The sequence below is a fragment of the Haemaphysalis longicornis genome, unplaced genomic scaffold (assembly GCF_048455015.1).
Source record: "Haemaphysalis longicornis isolate Haplotype H1 unplaced genomic scaffold, Haemaphysalis longicornis Haplotype H1 scaffold_4, whole genome shotgun sequence".
Classification (NCBI taxonomy): domain Eukaryota; kingdom Metazoa; phylum Arthropoda; class Arachnida; order Ixodida; family Ixodidae; genus Haemaphysalis; species Haemaphysalis longicornis.
Window position 1 is genome coordinate 150358288 of NW_027526361.1, and position 22561 is coordinate 150380848.

Here is a 22561-nt window from a genome sequence, read left to right on the forward strand (position 1 = left end):
CACCACTCTCCTGATACTCCCCACCAGTTCGTCGCGGCGCCTTTTAGATGCGAATGATATCTTGCTCTGGGCTCTGCGTGCGTCGTCCGTCCATCCGCACCTCTCCCACCCCACCACAAAAAGAAATAATAGTTGGCGGCGCCCGGTTTCGATCCCACGCCTCTCTGGCCGCAACGGGAGCTACGGGGTGCTCTTCCAACTGCGCTACAAAAACGAGATAGGAGCAAGTGCTACGAACGCGCCTTATGCCCTTAACTCATTCAAACTACGTCAAGAAGCTACAGATACAACTAAGGCACGCGAAGCTGAACGTCAACGGAAACGACGAACTGAAAACTTTACAGGAGGATATTAAGTGCGAATGCACTTCTTAAGCGAGCCTGAAGCGTCCGCCGCCGTCCGCATAGCAACAGCTGCGGGTGCGCGCACTCCTCGTCTTCCTTGGCAACGGGGGGAGATGGGCGCGCGCTGCCTGGCCGCTGACATGGCACATACCCACGTAGGGGATTGGCCAGGAATCTCCTCGTCTTCCTTGGCAACGGGGGGAGATGGGCGCGCGCTGCCTGGCCGCTGACATGGCACATACCCACGTGGGGGATTGGCCAGGTATCGGGCGTGAGAGGGGCTAATGCACCCGCTTAAAGGAGTACTGACACGAAATTTCAAAGCTGAGATCCGCTCTAGCAATCAAGTACAACGACAACACAAATAGGTGTCTGTGAATAAATGCATCTTTCTTTCTTTGTAGTTGTGCGTGTGTGTGTGATCTCTCTTTCGCGAACATTACCGAACCGCGCAAATTCAACTCGTGCATTCGCACTTTCACATTCTTCCCCTCGGGGAAATGCGGGGAATTTTTCCTCAATGTGTGTTTTTGCACCGGAAATTGTCCCCTAAATGAAGCTAAATGACGCCGGTTGTCGACTTAAATATTTTAATGTAGTGTGTGCTTTCGTCCATGGCCGCGTGGCTACTTAAAATGGTGGTCTATCGTAAATTAGGTATACTATGCACGCAACATTCACATAGAAAGCAGAAAAGTCTTCCGTCAAGCAGCCCACCCGAAAATAAACAACCTGCCGTAAATACCTGTCAGCCTACCATACTAGAGTTGGGAACAAAAACCTGCCAGTTATGCAGGTAAGCTGAACTAAACAATTTTAAGCCCTCTGCAAACACATGGCTGAATTCTGTTTTCTTCGAGTACCATAAAAACAGCGGTGAAAATGAGTTGCATTTTCAAATAACAAAACGGTAAGGTCACCGTAAAAGTGAAAACCAAAAAACAAATGAAAGCACCTCCACATCTCTTTCGAGGGCCGTGAGGTAACCTTCACGCAAGCACGTGAGGATGCGAATCTCACTTCCTTGACGGACGCCCCGATACTCCAGGACGTAGCTGTCCTCTAGTTCTTTGCCAGCATAGAAGAGAAGTTGCAGGTTCGGTGGGAGTCCAAGCTTGCCGTGCATTATCTTCTTTACGTCGAGCCCGGTATCGCTGGAAAGGGCTTCCGCTGGAGTAGACAACCCCGACGCACTTTTCACAGTGAAATCGAGGAGCTGCATAAAGACAAGTGGACGCCACACGTTATCAATTTTTTCAGCCTTTCTCCAGCACCTACGCAGTCCATTCTTGTTGTTCAGGTGCATCTACATTAAGTAAACGCGAAATATGAACACATTGAATAAACGTTAAAGCACGACGCATGATAATGTTGACTTCGGTTTATGTATTCGTATTCGCTGCCTTCAATTGATTATCATGATTCTACATATGCACTTCCTTAAAACCCGCATTAAACCTGCTGAATTTACCGTTTTTGTTTTTTCTTGCACCTCACTAGCGTAAGCACACACTTTTGGTGGGGAAAAGAGAAGCGCCCACAAAGCTTCATGCACTGGACGCTGTATACTTGGTTTTATGTTATTTCGTTTCAACTGAGAACGTTTACCTTCTTTGATTTGACAGAGTAGTTTGTATCCTTTGCTCCCTGTTTTAGTTTGGTGACCCAGTGCCAGTATTACTTCTGGCACAAAACACGGCGCGGTGGCTCAGTGGTTAAAGCTACGTGCACACTTGCATCGGTCTTTACGTGCCGCCCTTCCCAAGGCCGCCCCCGGAGTCGCGCGGCAGCCTCCATCCGCAACGCGGCTCGACGCCGCTGGTGGCCGTCGGCAGGGCGGCACGGCAACTTCGACGAAAGTGTGAACTTGCCTGAAGGCGCTGCGCAGCTGGGCCCAAGTGCGCGAGTTCAATTCCAGGCCGCGGCGGCTGTTTTTCCGATGGAAGCAGAAAACCAAATGAAAAACACCCGCGTGTCTCGATTTCAGCGCAATAAAAAAACCCAAGTCTGTCGAAGATAATCCGCAGTCTTCCACTACTGCATAGGTGTGGCTTCCGCACGTGAATTACCGAAATGTTAAATGTTTATCTTCGGGTGGATGGGCGATTAGGTGTGATGACGTCAGGTGCGGGCACGGCTGGCGATCGTGTGGGCCGAGCATACTACCGCCAACCGGCCTTTGAAGGAACTTTACTGCGCAGGCGCGGCAGCTTCTGAAAATGGATGTCCTTTCTTTCGTCTCCGCAATGGCATCATTGTCCTCCTTTCCACACTTCAGTTGCCGTTTTGCCATATTCCAGATTTAGGCGAGTCCTCGCATCGTAGCTTTCGGGTGGCAGCAATGACGTACTTCCGCGGATGCTTGATGAGCAGGGCTGATAGGGCACGGCTAGCAGCCACGGAGCAATACAAAAAATGATTCTAACAACGCTGTCTGTTAAAAAATGTCGTAAGGATATATGGCCTTGACATCATCAGTATATGTTCCCTCGGGAATCCGCAAATTCAGTACGCCAGAGAGGCACTATAATCCGGATCTCCACAGTACAAGATCCACGAGCAAACACTTCACTGTCTCCTCACATTGCCAGTGATGGAACGAAAGGTGAAGCCGTGACAACCAAACTTGTTGGCACGTGAGTACCACAGGTGCATAATGACCTCGCCACACTGGGATCCCTCGGATGTTGTTGCTTGCTTCATAAGTTTGCCTGTTGATGATTTTGATGTACACTCCCAAAGACGACAAACGAAAGTAAAAAAGAGACGCAAACATGGTGTAGCAGAAAGGAATCCGGTCGAAGTAATTTGTGCAAAAAGCGAAGAGACGAAAGCGAAGAAAATGACGGAAATACGATGTGATAGTAAGGAACTTGTCGAATAGTATGGCCAAGATTTCGAATTCACAGGACGTAAGCAGACCTTTCTACCCCGACAATTTTTTAAACGATAGGCATGATTATACAGTTTCGGGTGTAGCACGTTTCCCCATGACGCATTACCCCCTTCACAGCTTTCCCGCCCCGCTCCCCCCTTGTCTCAAAATCCTACGGTACATAATCCTTGTCTTTCTTCCCGCGTGTTGCGCCTACCCCTGCCGCGAAAGCCCTCTCCTCGAGCTGGCGAGAGGAGCAACCCTTTTAGTAGTAAGGAGCAGGGGAGCCCCGCCTGGCATTGTGCGAGCTCGGTACGCCTGAGGGGCAAAGACGGACGTTCTCCCTGCTGCAAGTAAATAAAAAGTACTGCAGCAGAGGAATAAGGTGTCTGTTCTTCGGCGAAATTTAAATGCTTCGGTCCGGCCGGGTCACCAGTGTTCGGCCTGGTAAAGAGAAGGGATAGTTAGGTTTTCTATATTAGCATGGAGGCCTCAGCGGCCGATGTTCTGATGGAGGTGAAAACCAAAACGCCCGTGTGTACGAGATTTCGGCGCACGTTAAAGATCCCCAGGTGGTCAAAATTCATCCGGATTTTTCTAATAAATAAATCCACGTGAACCCACCCAGTGTGGTCGAAACGTGGCCTAGGGACTCCGGACTACAATTTGCGCTATAAATCACTTAATGTTTACAAACCCCTTCAGTGTCCCTTTAATGTCGGAAGGGCGTGGTAAGATCTGCTTGTTATTACTCCGCCTGTATTTCGACACTATTTTTGGTAAATTATTTCGTCGCTTCTGTACTTCGTCTGTACGGCATTCTTTGACGCCTGTGTTTTCGGTGTTTCCGCGGACGATCGAAGGAAAGCAGGGACGCCTTATCAGTGAAACGGATCTCCCGCCTCCTCGCCTACCCTCCCCCCCAGTTATAGAATACAGTTATAGTGATTCCTAGTCAAGAGATCCAAAGAGTCAAAAGATCCAACGAGTCAAAAGGTCCAATATTGGATCTTTTGGCGCGTTGGATCTTTTCACCCGTTGGATCTTTTGACTCACTGTGGACCTTTTGTCCCATTGGATCTTTTGACTCGTATTGGACCTTTTGACGCGGCTAAAGCGAGTCAAAACGTCCAACGACTCAAGAGGTCCAATATGAGACATCCTGACTTGTATTTTTTCACACGGCTAAGGCCAGTCAAGTGATCTAGTTTCTGTATGGGCCTCACCTTGGCGCACTTTTGTTTGCTAATGGTCAAGACTATACTTCCGTTGCCGCTTCGTTTTCCCTAGAAGGAGTGTGTTCATTCGTTCTAAGCACCAATTTACGAGCCAATGCTTGTTTTTCTTTCAAGTTTGAAGTTTGAAGTTTGTTTATTTGAGCATTCCTAATACACAGAAATGCAGGGAAAATGGGACAAAAAGCTTGTCATGCGACAGCTTGACGAGGTCCCAGTACCCATGGCATACAGCAATGGCAGAAATTTTGTGCACACATGGAGAACAACTAACATACAGAATTTTTTTGCCGTAGTAACACAAAGCCAATTGAGTAATGTAAACATAAAAAAACATACAAAACATACAACTGTTCTATCTCCTAGGTAACAAAAATTCATACATGTGATTTACAGAATGAAAACGACGCGTAAAAAACGATAGAGATGCTTATCTTTTCATCATTACAAATTGATGACAGCAATGAAAAACGAAATAAAACATCTAAATATACCTTGCTAAGTACAATACAAAAGAAATTCACAACGTGTCAGGTGAAGTCCAGAACATAAAAACGTCTAAATGATGCCACACTACCCCTGTACACCGTAGCAAGAATTTTGTCTTACACAAACAATTCAACTCACAAGAAAGAACATTAATAAATATCATGCATGCACACAGATATGATAAGGGGTCCCCGTGGTTTTAATACTGCATTTTATTACTTACATATAGCCTTCATAACTTCAAGTGCCAAAAACTTATTGATGACGTATCTGTAATTCTAATTTTAGGGCTGAAGTACTAATGCTCAAGATATTTACGTTTTTTTATCGATATTCATTCAGTAACCTACTCATACGGTTTTCAACACTGTTTAACCCTTGGTTTGTTCTAGCAAAACGTATCAACCACTTTGCCTGACGGCCAAAACTGTACGAAGCCGCCAAAGCTCCAGATTACACAGAGACAGCAATGCCTAGCTATTGCTTTTAACGCTGTTTTTATACATCACAATAAGCCTGTAGTTGTATAACTGCGGGAATGGCAGTATCTTGTAATTTAAGAAAAGATTGTGTGTGGGTGCATCCCATGGCGCGTTTGCGTTATGGCGAAGCGCGTTTTTATACGTAAGAATCCTGTTTATATTGGATTTAGAAGTTGTGCTCCAGACCAGAGAACAGTAGTATATCTGGGTTGAAAAAAGGGAGTTGTAGATGAGTAACTTGAGACGAGTGAGTAAAATATACCTGAAATGGCATAGAATTCCCGAAATTTTCGCTAGATTTGTAAGAACGTGATCGTCTTGCGAGCTCCACAGTAAATGTCCGTTAAATATTATTCCTAGAACTGCAGCTTCTGAGGTTACCGCAACTTTTTTCGCACCGATGTGAATGTTGAAATCAAAATTTAGGTGCTTCTGGTAAGGAGTGAAGATAATTGCTTTAGTTTTTTTGCTGTTTATTCTTAATGAATTTGCGGAGCTCTAATTGTTAAGTCTTTGGAGTGTCGAATTTACGATATTGCACAACTTATCGGGGATCTCAGATTGAACAAACACTCTAGTGTCATCGGTGTATATGACGAAGGAAGCTTGATCTGTAATGTTGGCAATATCGTTGATGTAAATGTTAAACAATAATGGGCCTAATATGCTTCCCTGAGGGTTACCTGCGGTCAAAAGCTGGGAGCTGAAACTTCACGGTTTATTACTACTGGCTGAGTTCGATCTGGAAGATACGACTGCAGAAGATTAAGATGCGGACCACGTATTCCGTAGTGCTCGAGCTTCAATAAAAGTGTGCGGTGATTTAAACAGTCAAATGCCTTGGAGAAATCTACAAACACTCCCATAACTAACTCTTTATCTTCGAATGAACTCATTATCATTTCTTTTTGTTTTAATAAAGCAAGTTCTGTAGACTTTCCCTTGCGAAAACTGTACTGATGGGGTGCAATTAGATTATGTGTTGTGCAAAAACAATCCAAACTTAAAAATATTATTGTTTCAAATACTTTAGAGAAAATTGAAAGTACAGAGATTGGCCTATAATTTGAGACTATTTTTGTCACCCGACTTGAAGACCACAGTTACTTTTGCCTGTTTCATGCGTTCTTGAAATACGCCTGATGATAAAGCCAAGTTGTAAATGTGAGTGAGTGGTTACAAAATGCTCTCCAAAATGAACTTTATTTGTTTTATTTGTAACCCATCAATGTCCTTCGCGGTACTATTTTAGATGCAACGCATCTCATGCTCGCCCCTCTGTCCTGCCTGCGTCTGTCCGGCGTTGTCCGCACAGCTGCGCCTCTCCTCCTCTCCTCTCTCCGATAGCGAACACTCTCTCCCAAACAGCTGCGGGTTGGCGCAGCGCGCTCTCACTCCGTTGCTAGGCGCCGGTGGGCGGCTCTGCACATGTGCAGTACTCTCTCTCTCCGCTTTTCCCCTCCTTCGGGCGCTGTAAATATAAAGCGGCATGCCGCGCTCCGACGGTCTCAGTCGACGGTCGTCCGCATTACGCTTGCACTCTTTCGCAGTACTCGACGATTGCTTAATGCGTCGAGCCCCTAACTGTGCACTTTACGGACCACAAGGCACTCATTCTCGTCTGCAATAAAGACCGTACCTGAGCATAGGTGTACTGCATGTGCATTGCATGGTGAAAATGGAAAATTACGCCAACCTCTATTTTGCGTGAGAATCCCTGCTATAGGTGTAATCAATACGATGGAAAACGCCAATGGAACCCCCCATGAGATGCGTCGCATCACACGAGGGTTCCCGCGATGGGAGGTGGGCGTAATTTTTTGCATTTGGCATGTGCATGTTGCGTGCATGTGCAAGTATATGCATGTTGCTGTCCTACAGAAATACGTTTGCGTTACGGGCATGGGAAATTATCTTAATGGTTAAGCGCACATTAACAATGGCGTTTACCGGCTCCGGTCTTTCAGTATAGGACATTTCTGTTTCGGGGCTTTTCGGTGCACGGAGCTTTCGGCACAAAAACAATTTGAAGCGCGCGTTGTAGGCAGCAACACGTGTGCCTCGTGGCAGTTGCATGCACGAAAATCGTACTTATTGATTACACGTGTTCTTGCTCGTATTTCTGCGTTATTTTAACGTAGTTAAAAGTTCATGCGGCCTTAATAGATGAAGCACTATTTATCTGCGAAATAGTTGCCGGAATGACTGTAGCATTGCGATAATATTATTGTTGCATATATCGTTTTCTTTCTAGCGACCTATTATCACAATATCTGTGTTTTAAAAATAGGTGAACGTAACAATTTTTTTCCACTTTCAAGTACCTGTCATAGCAGCTGCGTAATTGATCGCCTTTGCTAGGGGATAGGAACCAGCCTCTTTCTGACTCAATCGCAAACAACTTGTAATTTTTTGGCATTCGGCATCCATGTGCTCTTCCGTTTGCTTATAACGCAACTCACATAATCCCTTATCACGAATGCATTACCAAGGGCACCTTCTCTACCCCGCCGGACGTTTCCGTCCCGGCGCCACCCCTATTTCCAGGAAATCGGTGTGTTTAGTGTGTTTAAAAAACCCAAATACATTTTTATGCTTTCTGGAACGTACATAGAGTTAGTTTGCTGAAAGGAGAGCTCATTTTTCATTGTCGGTGTTCATTCACAAAGCATACTGGTCATACTTTGGCCGTGGCTTTGTTCTTACCCGAGACCAATGTCATTATCAGCTCCTCACCACCTCTACCTCTTTAGCTGCACAAAAGGGAAAAATCACTTATGGGAGCGACGCCACGTAAGCAGGTGTTGGCAATAAATTATCGACAGTGTCAAAAAATAGCAGCATCTCCACTCCGTGGATGATGGCGAGGGTGCAGAGTACGGGGACTCGAAATGACATCCAAGTTGCACCCCAAATGACATCCGATTTGCGCCCCGACCGTTGTTCGATTTGAGCCGCGAGTTGCACCTTGATTATTCCCTAAATGAAACTGCATCTCACGGCTCTAAGCGAATTTCGCTTGATTTTCGCTTGATGGCGGTGTGCGCACGGATGGACGCGGACGGACATTGGGAGGCCCTAAGGTACTCCGCACTGTTACAGGTGAGGGAGTAAGCCGTTTGACTTTCGGGTACTAACTCACGGTCGTAGACCAATGGGTAAGACGACTGTCACTAACTCTGTCTGGTCTACCAAACACAGGCTCAAAGCCTGCCGGCGCCTGTGGAATTTTTTGCGATTGTAAATGCTATGAGGACGGACGCGGACGTACATTGTGCAGTCCTGAGGTACTCCGCACCTAAAAAAGAGACGCGGACTGCAACTAGCAGCTTCAGGTTATCATGACGTACTTCAACTCGGATCGCCTCGAACCCTAGGTAGTAACAAGCTTCCCAAAGTGTATAAACGTAGCCCTTATATTCGAAATCTCGATTTTTTGTTGGCGTAATCATGAGCCCTATAATGGTCATTTATTTGATGGATATTGACTTTGATTACTAGATGAATATTTTCAGCAGCAATCATACAAGTCAGCGCAGCATAGCCGAATAAGAGCGACATGGGTCGTGGCTCGTTGACAACCCTGAAGCTCACATTCTACACAAGCAATAACTACGAAATTATTCTAATGTAATAGTATCTAATGACAGAGGAATGGGAAAGGAGAACAACCTGAGAAAATAATGAGAAATAAAAACAAGTTTCATGGATAGTGTTGTTCATAACGTTCAAATGAGCCACGGCCTAATTCGGAGCGCCAAGTGCATAGATTCTACATTTAGAAGGGAAAGTTTAAGTATGGGAGCCAAAACAACACTAAAAATACAATAAAATAACGTCGTCTCTAAATTGCATACCCTAGCCATGGCGCCGAAGGTTGTCATAATTCGTTGTAACTTCTGATGCGGTTTCGGAATTCTTGGACCTTTTCGCCCATTGGATCTCCTGACTCGTTGGATCTTTTGACTCGTTTGGACCTTTTGACTCGTTGGATCATCTGACTCTTTGGACCTTTGACCCCCATTGGACCATTTGACCCGTTGGATCTTTTGACTGGGCTGTAACGTGATTATTGGATCTTTTGACATTTTGGACCTTTTGACTCTGGATCTCTTGACCATTAGCGGAGAGGAAGGAGGTCGAGGGGGCTCGGGAAGGGGCAATGGCTAACATGTGCATAAGAGAGGATGGATTTTGAACACGAGGGGAAATAGCCAGTTTGTTTTGGCAGTGGAATTTTGAGACATGCGTTTCAAACGCGTTCGGGTTGTTTCGTGATCCACCCCTAGTTTCTACGGCAGCAAAGTTTGTTGATGATGTAGAGTTTTTTTATTTACCATTTATTGTCAGTTAATATTTCCAACCTACGCAGATTGGTCCTTCCTAAGGCACTCTTTCTGAAACCGAAATACGCAGACACCAATACGCCATCTAGTGCAGCTAAGTAGGTGAGGGAAGAAGGCGTAGCCTTTCCACAACCCCATACTACACAAGCACTTGTCAAAAGCGATGACAACCTTCTTGGATGCACATTATGTGCTCTCTACACGTCATCATCATCATCACCACCATTCTATCTACGCCCACTGCTGCGCAAAGGCCTCTCCCATCAATCTCCGATTACTCCGGTCCTGTGCTAACTGCGACCAATTTATTCCCGCAAATTTCTTGATCTCATCTGCCCATCTAACTTTCTCCCGCCCCCTGCTTCGCTTGCCTTCTCTAGGGATCCATTCTGTTACCCTTAATGACCAACGGTTATCATGCCTTCGCATTACATGTCCTGCCCACGTCCATTACATGCCCTGCCCACGTCCAATTACATTCTTCATGTTCTGGCGAAAACTTCGGCGTATCGGCCTATCCGACAGAAAATTGGAAAGTTCGGCGCGCATTTCTGACAAACAATGCAACACCGTTATCTCGATGATAACTCGTCTCGACTGCGCTCCATATGAAAGAGCTTCCTGAAGTGCGTCCGTGTTGTGGGGTCCAAAGGGTCAGTCATCTTTGCGGCGAATTTTTTTAAAGCACGTTCCTGTCGCCTGTGCTCGTGAGTCATGTTATATGTCTGAAACGTTTTGCGCTTAACGGTGGATTATCATCGAACATCAACATACTCGAACCCACAGGTTATTATGGCCGAAGCACGTTAAGGCCGAGGCTTGTCCGTCCGGCGTCCGACTTCCGTGCTTACGGCTCAGCACCGTGTAAATCGAAACACCTGTGAACAAAAGGTTCACGAAAGGTTAACAAGAACAAAATAAAAGGTTCCCAAAAGGTTAGAGAGAGAGAAGGAGATAGAGGGAGACAGAGAGACGCACAGCACCGTGTAAATCTAAACATCTGTGAACAAAAGGTTCCCAAAAGGTTAACGAGAATAAATAGAAGGTTCACAAAACGAGAGAGAGAGAGAGAGAGAGAGAGAGAGAGAGAGAGAGAGAGAGAGAGAGAGATACGTTCAGCCCCTTGTAAACCGAAATATCTGTGAACAAAAGGTTCAGAGAGAGAGGGAATAAGAGATAGAGTGCGCGCAACTGGAGAGCTATGCTGGGCATGCCCTAAGAGCATTGGATTAGATTGGATTGAATTGGAATTGGATTGGATTAGAATAAATTGAAATGGTTTCGATTAACTTAAAATGGATTGAATTGAATTGGATTGAAAATCGTTTTAGCAGGACTAAGCACTCTCACGGGTGATTTACAGTAAGAACGATGCCCATGCTTCGCCCACTCGTCATGATTCACTTCGTGGAGATGCGTGAATTTTCTATCGTACAGGGTGCCGGAAGGGCTCCGGAACACAACCGGCCGTGTTGATTACTCGTGTCGTCCCACAGGATTGATTAACGGCGACAATGTCCCCCGCCTTCTTCCGTGGCATACGTCTGGCTTCTACTTCGATAACGCCGCGAAGCTTCCTGCCGCCATCGAAGCGGAGTTTACATCCGGCGGGCTTGCCACGGAAAATGAAACGGCTCTCATCTTGCCGTTTCTCTTTTCTATTTTGGTGTGGCCGACGGTAGTTCACTGGGTAGACATGCACATGTGAACCTTAAAATATTCACTATGAGGGACGTGGAGTTCCGCAAAAAACATCGCGCGTGTACAATGCGACAAATTGAAGCTGCTATCTACCTTGAGGTGCAAGCGAGCTGTCCACGGAGATGAAGCTGCTGTTCCCGCTCGGACGTTATGCGCTACTGAAGTTTCCAAGACATTGTCCATCGAGATGTAGTCTTGTCGCACTGAGAAGCCATTAGCAGCACCAACAGTGTGGTGTCGGCATCCACGGAATTCGGCTCACGGTCTGGTAACTAGGCTCGCTAGCTGCGAAGAACGTGGCTGAGGCTCTTTAATATTTGTAACGATATGCCCCAGAGTGATACAAGCATAACCGTCCCTAATATCGGCAAATACTGCGTGATTGAAGCGGGACGATTAGGAGCGAAAAGAAACCTCGAAAGCAAATTGTGCTCTAAATAAGTTAGTATTACCCTACAAGCAGGTAGCTAGAAATACGTAGTGCAATTGTTACTCAAAATGCATCATTTGTGGAAGAGGGAAAGAAGTATATTTTTGTTTGAGCCCGTAACATCTTCCGGTTGCGTGTTTGGTACATTCACAATATCTGCCTTCTCCGAATGCCTTAAGGCATGACTAGTTCTGCGGGATATGGCACAAATGACCGCGGTTGCAATTTACATCTCTGCTGAACGTTGTAAGCACTTCCGCTGCACCGCTGCCTCTCCCCATGTGGAGGCTTGCTGGCTCTCACGAAAACATTCATTCAAATATGGCCGCGTTCCGATCTCCTCGCAGTTCGGCAGGCAGTTTACGAATCGGTATAATTAGACGCCTAGAGGAACAGAAATCGGAAATCGACCGCAACCGCAGGCAAATACATCATACCATACGTGTTAACGAGGGAGGTTCTCGTTTGAACCCATTCCCATTTCATCCTTCCCGCTTTTTCCCTCCTGTTTCCACCTGGCGCAAAACGACCTTCCCTTTCCACCCTTTCCCATTTCGCATGTTCCTATTTGAACGTTCTCGTTTGTTCGCTGCCGCTTCAACCCGGTACAAAACGCCCTTACCGTTTCGTATTTTCCCATCGAGCCCCTTCCAGGAATAAACAACCCAGTTAACCTGATTTTTAGTTTTTTTTTTAGCTACGTCCGACGCCCCCGAAAGTCAAAAATCATACTTGCGTCTGCTGTAACCCGAAAATAAATTGAAGTTACATCAAACGTATTTCGCCGTAAAAAAAAAAAAACAAAGTATGCAGACGCCCTATTACCATCAACCTTTTTGCAATGGCCCGTTTTACACTACGCGGCGCCAATTAAAAAAATAACAGGTAGGTTGCGGCGCTGCGTCCGACCCGGTACACCGTTGGTGAATTACAGCCGAAACGACACCCTTCCGTTGGCTTCTGCGTTGGTCTAGTGGTCTGGAACGTGTTGCCCCCATGCGTACTCCGCGGCAGCCGTGGTGATTTGAGACCTACGGTTGCATATACGAATGCACATGCACTTATATGCAACACGCACACACAAAAAGAAAGGACGAGACTTAACAAAATAGATCCTTCCCGCGGCCGCAGTGCCAGTTTGTAGCGTCCGTAGCTCTGTCCGAGAATGAAGTTGGGTGTTTTAACAACTGCAGTTATTAATTTATTAGGGGTAGTACAGGGCTACTGTTTTATTTCTACCCAGGTTTATAATTTAGTGTGGCTCATTTTTCATAAGAAACCCGCTCATTTTTAGGTACAAGGCTTTGTCACTGCCACTTCCCGTATCGATTATCGGCGACATGCAATGTGTTGAAGTTGCTCCGGGTGGTGCTGCCTTTTGTGTCGTGATTACTGAAGTTTGTTGTTATTTCCTTTCTTCTCGTTTTCTGATATTGTGTTTACACAAAGCATATGCCAGAAGTCACACATTTTCAGGACGCACTAAAATGTATTAACCGACTGGCAGCTATCAAAGAAGTTTATTTTTCAACGACGATGTGAGCTGTTTATGTAAGTACATGTACAATGACATAACATGCACGAAAACGCTGCAACTATTTTTATTCACAAGCATTTTCGCTGAAAAATTCCTTTAGTGGTATGCTTCTCCGGTGGTTCGAGATGCGCTCGAGGGCCTCTTCTTAGCTAGCAAAGCATATGCGGCTGCTGGCTATGCGAAAGTGATTTCAGCCGTTCGTCCGTAGCTTTTTACTCGTGTTGCAGGAGGATGAGTAACCGCCAAACGCCGGTGTAGAGATATTGCCTTGTTCCGATAAGGGCTGAACAGACCAGAAGGCCGGCGGAAACCGGATTGGCGTGCAGGTCGCCACTCCACCAGGCAGCTGGCGTCGCTTTCCACGAACTATTTTTTTTTTCGAATCAGCGTACCAGCTCCCAGACTGCTGGCAGGAACTCCTTTTTCAACTCGTCGAACTTCTGCAGCCAGCAAGATTTTAGCGATTCCCGCAGTAACTCTAGTCAATTGACGTTCCGTCGAATTCTATGCTGTGGCAGGAAGGCCAAACCGCAGAATTGTTGGACGGAGGCCAAAAAATTGGCGTCGCGTGCTCAGGCTGAGACACTTTGTAGATGACAGTATCTAGCGAACTCATCGAAGCTTATCCACATGCAAAGTGATTGATACCATGCTTGAATAAAACTAACCAGAAGTTTATACCGAAATAAAGTTGTCATATCGAAATGATCAGCATGAAGATAGAAGCCTGCGAAAAAACAACAATCTCATTTGGTTTTGCCTATGGGCCCTTAATTAACGCTCTTCTCGATTGTGTACGACCGAATTCGATGAAATGTCCTCGATGACAAGTCCTTCTATCAAACGGCGTTCGATGAAACAGCGTTAGATGAAACGGCTTCTATGAAGTGGCGTTCGATGTCACAGTGTTCGATGGGGCTGCAACCCCTGTCTTGGGTACAATTATAGAAAAATCCTTTTCGCCCTTTTTGCGGCATCGCAAGGCGAAATCTTTAAAATAAGTGTTGTGTATTTGTAAAAGCAACATTTACCAGCAAAAAACAATTGGATTTACAAAGCAGTGACACATGCACCCTGGGAGTTTTAAGAACACAGGTTTTGCTCACAAATGCAAATTCGCGACATTAGGGTTGGTTAAGGCGAGACCGTAAAATCGCATTTAAGAGGACCTTACGGGCTACATACACCATAAAATGCGTTTTGGTATTTGAATGGGTGGGAGAGATAATCCCGCAATCGAAAAAACACAATTTAAATCTATTTCTCCGTAAGGGGCGTAATTTTGTTTTAAAATTCGGTCTTAGTGAGACCCTACGCCAAGGAAAAATATGGTCCTCCGGCAGTTTCAAGTCTCATCTTCGGGAACAGCGCGAAATAACAGGGACACAATGAAAAAAGAAGTGAACAGGACAAGTGGTGACTTTCAACTTGATTTAATGGCCACGCCACGTGCCCACACCAGCCAATAACTTACTAACACGACCAAATACCACACAGTTTACAACGCATCCTTCTCACCACCGGAGCACCTTATCGCAACGACCGCTCAGAATAAACAAATTCTTTCTTGTGCAATACAACTGATGATTCACTGATGCAATCAGTCCCCCACTTTCTGATGTAGAATGATTCTAGCAACTCTCTAGTACGCCTGTCTTTGCACCCGTACAGGATATCAGTCTCGCGGAAAAGCGGAGAGCGATGATGCTCACACGTCTGACAACGCTCGGCGAGACGTGCGTGGTCCTCTTTTTTAAGCGTGTCACGGTGCTCCATTAGTCAAACGCAGACACCTGTCTGACCAACGTGCACTTTTCGGCAAGATAAAGGAATCTTGTTAAACAACAGCGGCACAGCACGGTACAAAGGGTGATACGCTTCTTTCTTTTTTTCCCAATTCATCTTCAGCACGCCGCTGGACTGCCGGACAAACGCTGTTTAGTTTAACAGGGCAGAAAGCACAACGTTCACACCAAACCATGCTGCCAACTTTTTCAGTCCGTGCGCGTCATCCTGTGTACGTAGGGCAACACAGAAACCTTTTTAATTCTTTCCCTTGACGATCCGGCCTCATCAGCGCCTCCCTACTTTTTTAGAAGCCTGACCGATTTTTCTGCTGAGTGTGCTGCCAGGAAATAATGCCTCTTTAAGCCTAGAAACCTCACCATGGAAATCCTCACATACTGAACCAGAACAGGAACTCCTAAAGACGCCCGTAAGCATTATAAGGCTATCCCGTTCTTTACCAGTTTTAAGTGTACTCAGTTGTAATTAAACAGTGGTCTTTTTGACCATGGCTGATACAGAAAACAGGTGTAGTCCGACCTAAACCGAAACCGTAAGTCAACAAACTTAAGGTCATCATTGCTAGGTAATCCCAGGATGAACTGCAGCCCTCCTCCGTTTTCAGTGAAAACGTTTAACACATCCGTGGAACTCTTGAATTACATTTCAGAGATTTTAGAAATATCTCACGTTTGTACTGAAATAAAAAATAAAACTCTTGCTTGCCAAGAAGCTTGCGCCACCTACTAAAAAGGCAATAAACCAACACGTGTTTTTCATTTTTTTTTGCCTCAGTAAAGAAGCAATATATTGCTAAAGGAAGCAAACTAAGCCGTTAGGAACGTTTCTTTAAACTTGCGAAACCGTTTAAATCGATTCACAATGCTTTGTAGGCCCGTGGGTCACCAATTAGTAAAGTCCACATGAACGCGGTCACGTGAGCCCCCCTTAAGTTCGAAAAATGAGGAATATTGCTCATGTTAAGGCACTTATAACAGTGTGTGGCGCTGCGTACAAAATACAGACTTGGGCTCTTTGAAAAGGTTGTAGATAGGGCACTAATGTGAAAGTTTATTCGGAGTACTTTTTTATTTAAATGAGAAAATATTTTTTTATATTCAGTGCCCACCACGGCCTTAGTCGGCGGGCCGTAAGTTGGCTGTCTCAGTAAGTTACCGTTCACGGTAACTGCTCGAGTATACGCAGTCCACTTCCGAAATCACGGTAAGCGGCCACGCGATCGACGCTGTTGATAAACTTTCCACGCTATTATAGGACCCTAACGGGGGACCGCTAGTGTGCTGCTGGATGTTGAAGCACATAGCTGACAAGCGTCTACTCCACAATATTTACACTTTATTACAATATTTACAATTGAGTTGCAACTGGCGCAGCGACATCGCAGATCAGAGCTGGAGAGAAGCCCGCAGCAGGATATGCTCTCTCCACATTCGATAACAAACGTTTTGATTCTATTAGGAAAGCCACGCCTCCAAAGGGGGTGAAACCCACGAGACGGATGAGGCAACATGATTTACATTTCAGGTCCTTCATAGGGCCCTTGCAGCCGAAAAGCGAATCTCATAATTAGGCACCTCTTCTGTACATTCTTCAAATGATCCTTCATGTTCCCGCTCAAACTAGACGTTGATACCAAGAACAGATCCGCACCGGAAGTGGCCTCAAAGGACCCGAGGAGCAATACATTGACCCGACTACACATGTCAATACACGTCTTGGGCGTGTCACAAGTTAGTTCGCAGACGGTGGCCGCCAGCGCACTATCCCCGTTTCCTCGGCGGATTGCCTGGAGAATTTACGTCCAACCGACGACACACTGTTTGCCGTCATTCCGTGAATTACCTATTTTAAAGCAAGCCTGTGTTGCAGTTTCTTTGCAGAAAGTTGCCGCCGCTGCTTCCGGTTTCACGCCTCAGCCCGGCCACCCGACGCGCCGGTGCCAAAAGTGCACCACACGACAATCCGTGCTCGAGGCCCCTCAAAGAGAAAGAAACTGCATTCGAAGTGGTTCCATCCATGCGCATTGTGCACCTCTAGCACGACAAGTATACACCCAGTACTAGCATGCACTTAAGAGCAAAAAGCAAAAAAACCATGTAGGCAAGCTTAATTACGCCATGTACCACAACTTCCTACCCCCTAACCCCAGCGCACGCGCGGGTGACGATATGCCGCCCTTTTGTTTGGAACGTTCGCAGAAAAAATTGGCCGCGTATCTGCTCCTTTTGTTGCAAATGTCGTCAAAAGACGATAGTATCTGTAGACATTTGTCATTAAATGCCCCCCTTTGCTTTCCCGCTCACCTCTCATGTAATCCTGTACCGTCGCGCTCATCCCAAGGTGACCACACAAAAGGTTTGCGCAAGGCGATTTGAATTTACCGCGTTCCACTGCTACAGGCCGGGTTCCTCAAAGCCAGCGCTGCAGTACAGCGGAGATGCGCGTGAATGCATACGGCCGACTACAAGGTTTATACAACCGCATGGCCGTGCTCCATGTGCGTTCTAAGCAGAACGTGCAACCTAGCTAGTGGAACCTTTCGTTGCTGTTGCCGCGTGATTTTTGATATGCCTCCAGGATGCGGCGGTTTTCTACAGTAGATGTCGAATATCATTTGCTACCGAAAAACCAAGCATCCATGAATTTTTAATAAAGGATCACTGTAAATATTCGTTGCGTACTAATTTCCTCTCTTACATTTGCGTAATGTTTTGTTCTTTTTCAACAATGTTGACAAGTATGAACGTATAAACCGGGCTTAGACGTTTACATTTGGTTGTTAGTATATAAGACTATTGCGCAATATCAATTTGACTTTGTACGGGTGGCTGAATCGAGTTTTTTGAGAGAAGTAAGGGACCCTTTTCTTCGTACAGTGTGTCAATTTAACGCTAGGCAGGGTTCTCCCCGATTTTGTGATTACGACTGTATACATGACAGGAGGTATCTTTGGATATTTTAAAGAGGTCGTGGCCAGCGTGGAGTTTTTAAACGCAGGATTTTCAAAAGGGTATTCAAGTACGGTTTCGCGTAAGAAATTGTACCATGATATTGTCGATGTTATGTTCCCTGTTCCCATGTACAAGGCTATGTACTGTGGGAGGCCAGGTAGCGATGTGCTTAAGAGGGTTAAAACAATGCAGATTCAAACAGGGGTCAAATCCTTTATGTTTAGGTTACATACAGGAACATTATTAGTACGAATGTTTATGGAAGAAAGGGGGTTCCTCGCACCATGGAAGACAGATTGTTTTAGTTGTAAATCCCGCGAGACAATAAATCATGTATTTTTGCATTGCTGGGAGGGAGTATTTTTTTGGGATGTCCTACAGAGGATATTACACAAAGATTTTCAACTAGATCCTCACGGTATACTCTTCCTTGCAATAGACGATGAGGATGGAGTGCCTTACGATTTAGCCATGGCCCTGGGTCTCCATAGTATATGGCGCTCTCGTACACCAAGGTTGTACAATGATGTTGATACGCGATGTGCAAGGGAGTATTTCAAAGAGGGCATTGGGCGATTTGTTGAAGTTATTAAGTTCTACCAGGAACTATCTGATTGGCTGCCGAAAATCGAGCAACTAATCAATATGAGGGCATTTTAAATGGACAAAGTCAGCCCTGTAGTGGCTGGCAACTCCACCTCTGGTATGTGTACATATTTGCAATGTTGAGATTTAATCTGTTGTGAATTGTCAAAGACAGGCATTAAATACAAAAAAAGACACACAGACAGGCAGACCAAAATTTCTGGGTTTAAGTAGCCCAAGGAAAACTATTGTATTTTAAAAGGTGAATGGGGAGGGAAGCTACTCACCCTCGTCCTGCCAAGAGGAATCGGTAGCGACAAATACGTCCTCCTGGGTAGATCTTGCGCACGTGGAAGACCCGCATTTGAGTTCCGCCCCCTTCCAGACATGCTGCCGCGCGTGTTTAGCGAGTTATGTGCATAGCGATGCCACGACAGCGTTGCCTAAATTGCTGCAAATTTTCCCTTGGTCGGGGAGAGAATTGGGCAGAGAAGATGGCGCTTACGCCACCAACCAATGCACTGCGGCGAAGGTTGGCGTGTACGCCGGTCGGAAATCGCCGGCGGCGGCGCGCCGGTGTTTCCAACGCTGCCGGCTGATCGCGGGCGTGACGGGATCGGCAGCGGCGTGTAGCGATAGAGCGGGGAAAAGGGAGTAGAAGTGGCAGAGTACATTTGATACTAAGGGAAAGACAGAAAAAAAATGAGTCCTTTAATTTGGAAAAGAAAATTGTGCAAATACCGTGATAGCAGCTCACGTTTATGTTGGAAATCCGCTGTGAACAGTTTTTTCGATCGAAGAAGCAGCGCCTTGTTTATTCTATTTACTGATATAAGTGAGAGCATAAAGCAGTAAAGCATGCTTACAGTTATAGTTATCGAGATCGCATTTAATACTGGTGGAAAAGAAACTTAAGTTGTCCGTACAAGGGGCACCACTCCCTTGTTATGTGCCTCAGTTTCTTCATGTTTTAGTGGCCATAAGAATATGAAATTTTGAACAACTTGTCTATCTGAATTAAGGTGAACGTATCTAGTTTGTTAACCCCAATTTTAACACGGAATTTTTTTATGCCCGGGTACACGCAGATCTCACTGACATCATTTTCGTCATGGAAGTGACGTCGCCAGAAAAAGTGCCATTGACGCTGCGGCGCTCGGATTCGAGCCCATTCCCTCTCCAGCCCTCTCGGCGCAACGCGAGGTACTGTTGTGGTCTACCGACTGCGCTATGAGCAGAGAAGTGAGTAGCTCTACGAACGCGCCTTATTTATTTCCCTTGTGCCCTTCCTTACGACTTATTCAGAAAGTGCGGCTGTCTAGGAGAGGTGAAGCGAAGTAGCGCATCATGACGCTAATGAGCGCCGACAGTTGGTGTCTCGGTGCCAGTGCGTTTGTGTACGGCGGACGCGCATATATTGAGGCCGCCCCCCCCCCCCCCGCTGACGTCTCTCCCTTGACCATTGTGTTTCAAGCTGCTCTTTCTGTGCATGTCATTTTTGGTTTTTGGTCCCTGAATAAACTGGTTATTTTTTGTTTCTTGCGCGTACCAGCGTCAAATCGTCTGGCAGGGCCAGGCTCGCGAACACTTCGCAAGTGAATTAGGTTCCTTTAACATTCAGCTGCTCCTGTGAAGGCACGTTTCACTTTCGTGGTTACCGGTTCCTGTGAAAGAAGGATCAACCGCTATTTTTTATTTCTCATATTTGTCACGTTCTTCGATTTTGTACAAAACTTGTTCAAAAGTTTCTGATGCACTGGACGAGCTTTTCTGCGAAAATAGAGAGCGATGCGGTAAAGCTGACACCATAGCCTTGACGGGACAAGCCACAATAATTAGTTTCTCTATCCCAATTTATTATTTACAAATTTCTAGTGTTCTAGAGGGGCTTCCGTGCACAAATTTAGAGTTATGCGGTGAAGCTGACACAAGAGCCTCAACACTTTTGTTACTGCAGAAAATTGGGAGTTTTTAGGGCCCTAAGAAGGCATTTTTGTGCGCTAAACGTATTTTCTAGGCACATAGTGCAGTGGCAGAAAATACGGATGATTCAACGTCGATAGATAGAACCTATCTATCATTAGATTCTATTTATCATTACTTATTATTAAATTCTATCCAATGATAGAATCTAATTATAAATAATGATTGCCAAGAAATCCAAATAAAAGCTTTGTCCAGACGCCAAGGAAAATGAAAAAAAGAAGTTGTGTATCACAAACCACCAATAGTTAAAAAAATTGAGAATACACATTTTGTAGGTTCACATTTCAAAAGCCTGTCCTAGAAAATATTTCAGTACCGCCAATTAATTCATCCGATATAAAACAAATGTGAGCACGCGTGGCGTCCGTGCGTCGTAGTGAAGAAGCCAAGCATTCATTTCAAAATGCGCAATTTTGAATGGGTCTTTGAAAAAAATCTCATGGCTTGATATTATAACAGGACCAGCTTAGTCCCCAGAACATGTTGTTAATGACTACAGCAAGCACCAGATTTAGAAAAAGCAAGAGTACAAAGAAATTCGTTTGGAATTGAAAACAACTCAGTGGTGGATGCTTGTTGACGTTCTGATCATCAATTATCTGCCAGAACTTTAACTTGCGGATTAATGTCACATTCTGACTCGCTATGGTAGTCCTCCTTGCAGAACTAAGGTGCGATGCACTAGAATCGTGCCCAGAAAGCTTTCCCCGAGCAGCTTTCGCGCCACGAGAAGAGTTAACCCTATGGTAGCCTCCTTGCAGAACTAAGGTGCGATGCAGTAAAATTGTGCCCAGTAAGCTTTCACCGAGCAGCTTTCACGCGACGAGAAGAGTTCAACAGTATGAGAATTTTACATTGCACACCGCATGAGCACCTTGAGTAATCGTGGTGACGGTATTGGTGACACCGCGGACCCCGAGCCCTCCAACATAAGCTGTAACCTACCGTGGTGATGTGTTTTTAAGGTGAAGGGTAGAAACCTCAAACGGTGGCCTTCGGAGACCAGGTCAAGCTCCGGTGGATGGACTCTCTCTCTGTCTACCAGGCAGGGAGCTCCGGAACCTCTTAAGCTATCAGGGTAAGGCTGACGAAGAAAGTACCCCCGTCTCCCTGTTTTTTCCTATTCTGTATGGAAAATCGAAAACCCCCCTCCAACCACGATCGGACCCTACAAAGGGTCCGCACCAAAGCATCGTTCCTACCTCTTCCTTCCATCAAGCCCCCGAAACCAGACCACTACCCCCGCTTTTTGAGAGTTTAACCTGTTGACAAATCCAAGCCTTTTCTTCACAATCAGTATTCCTTTTATTCAAATGTCTTCGTTCGCTTTTCCAGCATTTAGCGGAGTGCGGAATCGATGTCCCTGGTGTCAACAAAGATGAAAAGGCCGAAAAAGCTTGCCTGTAGCAGACGGCAGTCTGAGGAGCGCAATAGCGGAAGTACGTCATCGCTGAGGAGCGCAGCATCATGGGAGGGAAGGCCTCGCGCCGACAACAGCGAAGAAAAAGTTGAAAGGAGGAGGAAATACCGCGCGACGATAATGCGCGGTTTTTGATTTACGATTTTTCTCGCTAATACTCATCGCTTTAACAAAATTCTTGCACGAGGAGATTGCTAATGCTTTGCTTTATTTGGGCACGTGTACATCCATCCATCGGTGGAAGGTATTTCAGGACCCCTTTAAGTGCAGCTGGCGTGTTGGTTTCTTGAAGTGCTATTGCTAATGGGGAGTTAATACTGGAGTGATTTGGACCTGTAGATTGCCCCGCTAGCATTTGTGGACACGGCAATTCC

General features: G+C 45.7%; 1 protein-coding gene across 1 annotated transcript in view; it reads right to left on the reverse strand.

Annotated features, from left to right (window-relative positions):
* LOC144180612 (uncharacterized) overlaps positions 1-19271 on the reverse strand; it is a 30489-nt gene extending 11218 nt beyond the window's left edge. Inside the window, exons 1-2 of the mRNA XM_077708929.1 lie at positions 19069-19271; positions 1300-1560 (exon numbers count right to left, since the gene is read on the reverse strand). Coding sequence (XP_077565055.1) covers positions 1300-1560; positions 19069-19170 — 363 coding nt within the window. The 5' untranslated portion in view covers positions 19171-19271. The remainder of the gene's footprint in view (positions 1-1299; positions 1561-19068) is intronic.
* Positions 19272-22561: the final 3290 nt, after the last annotated feature.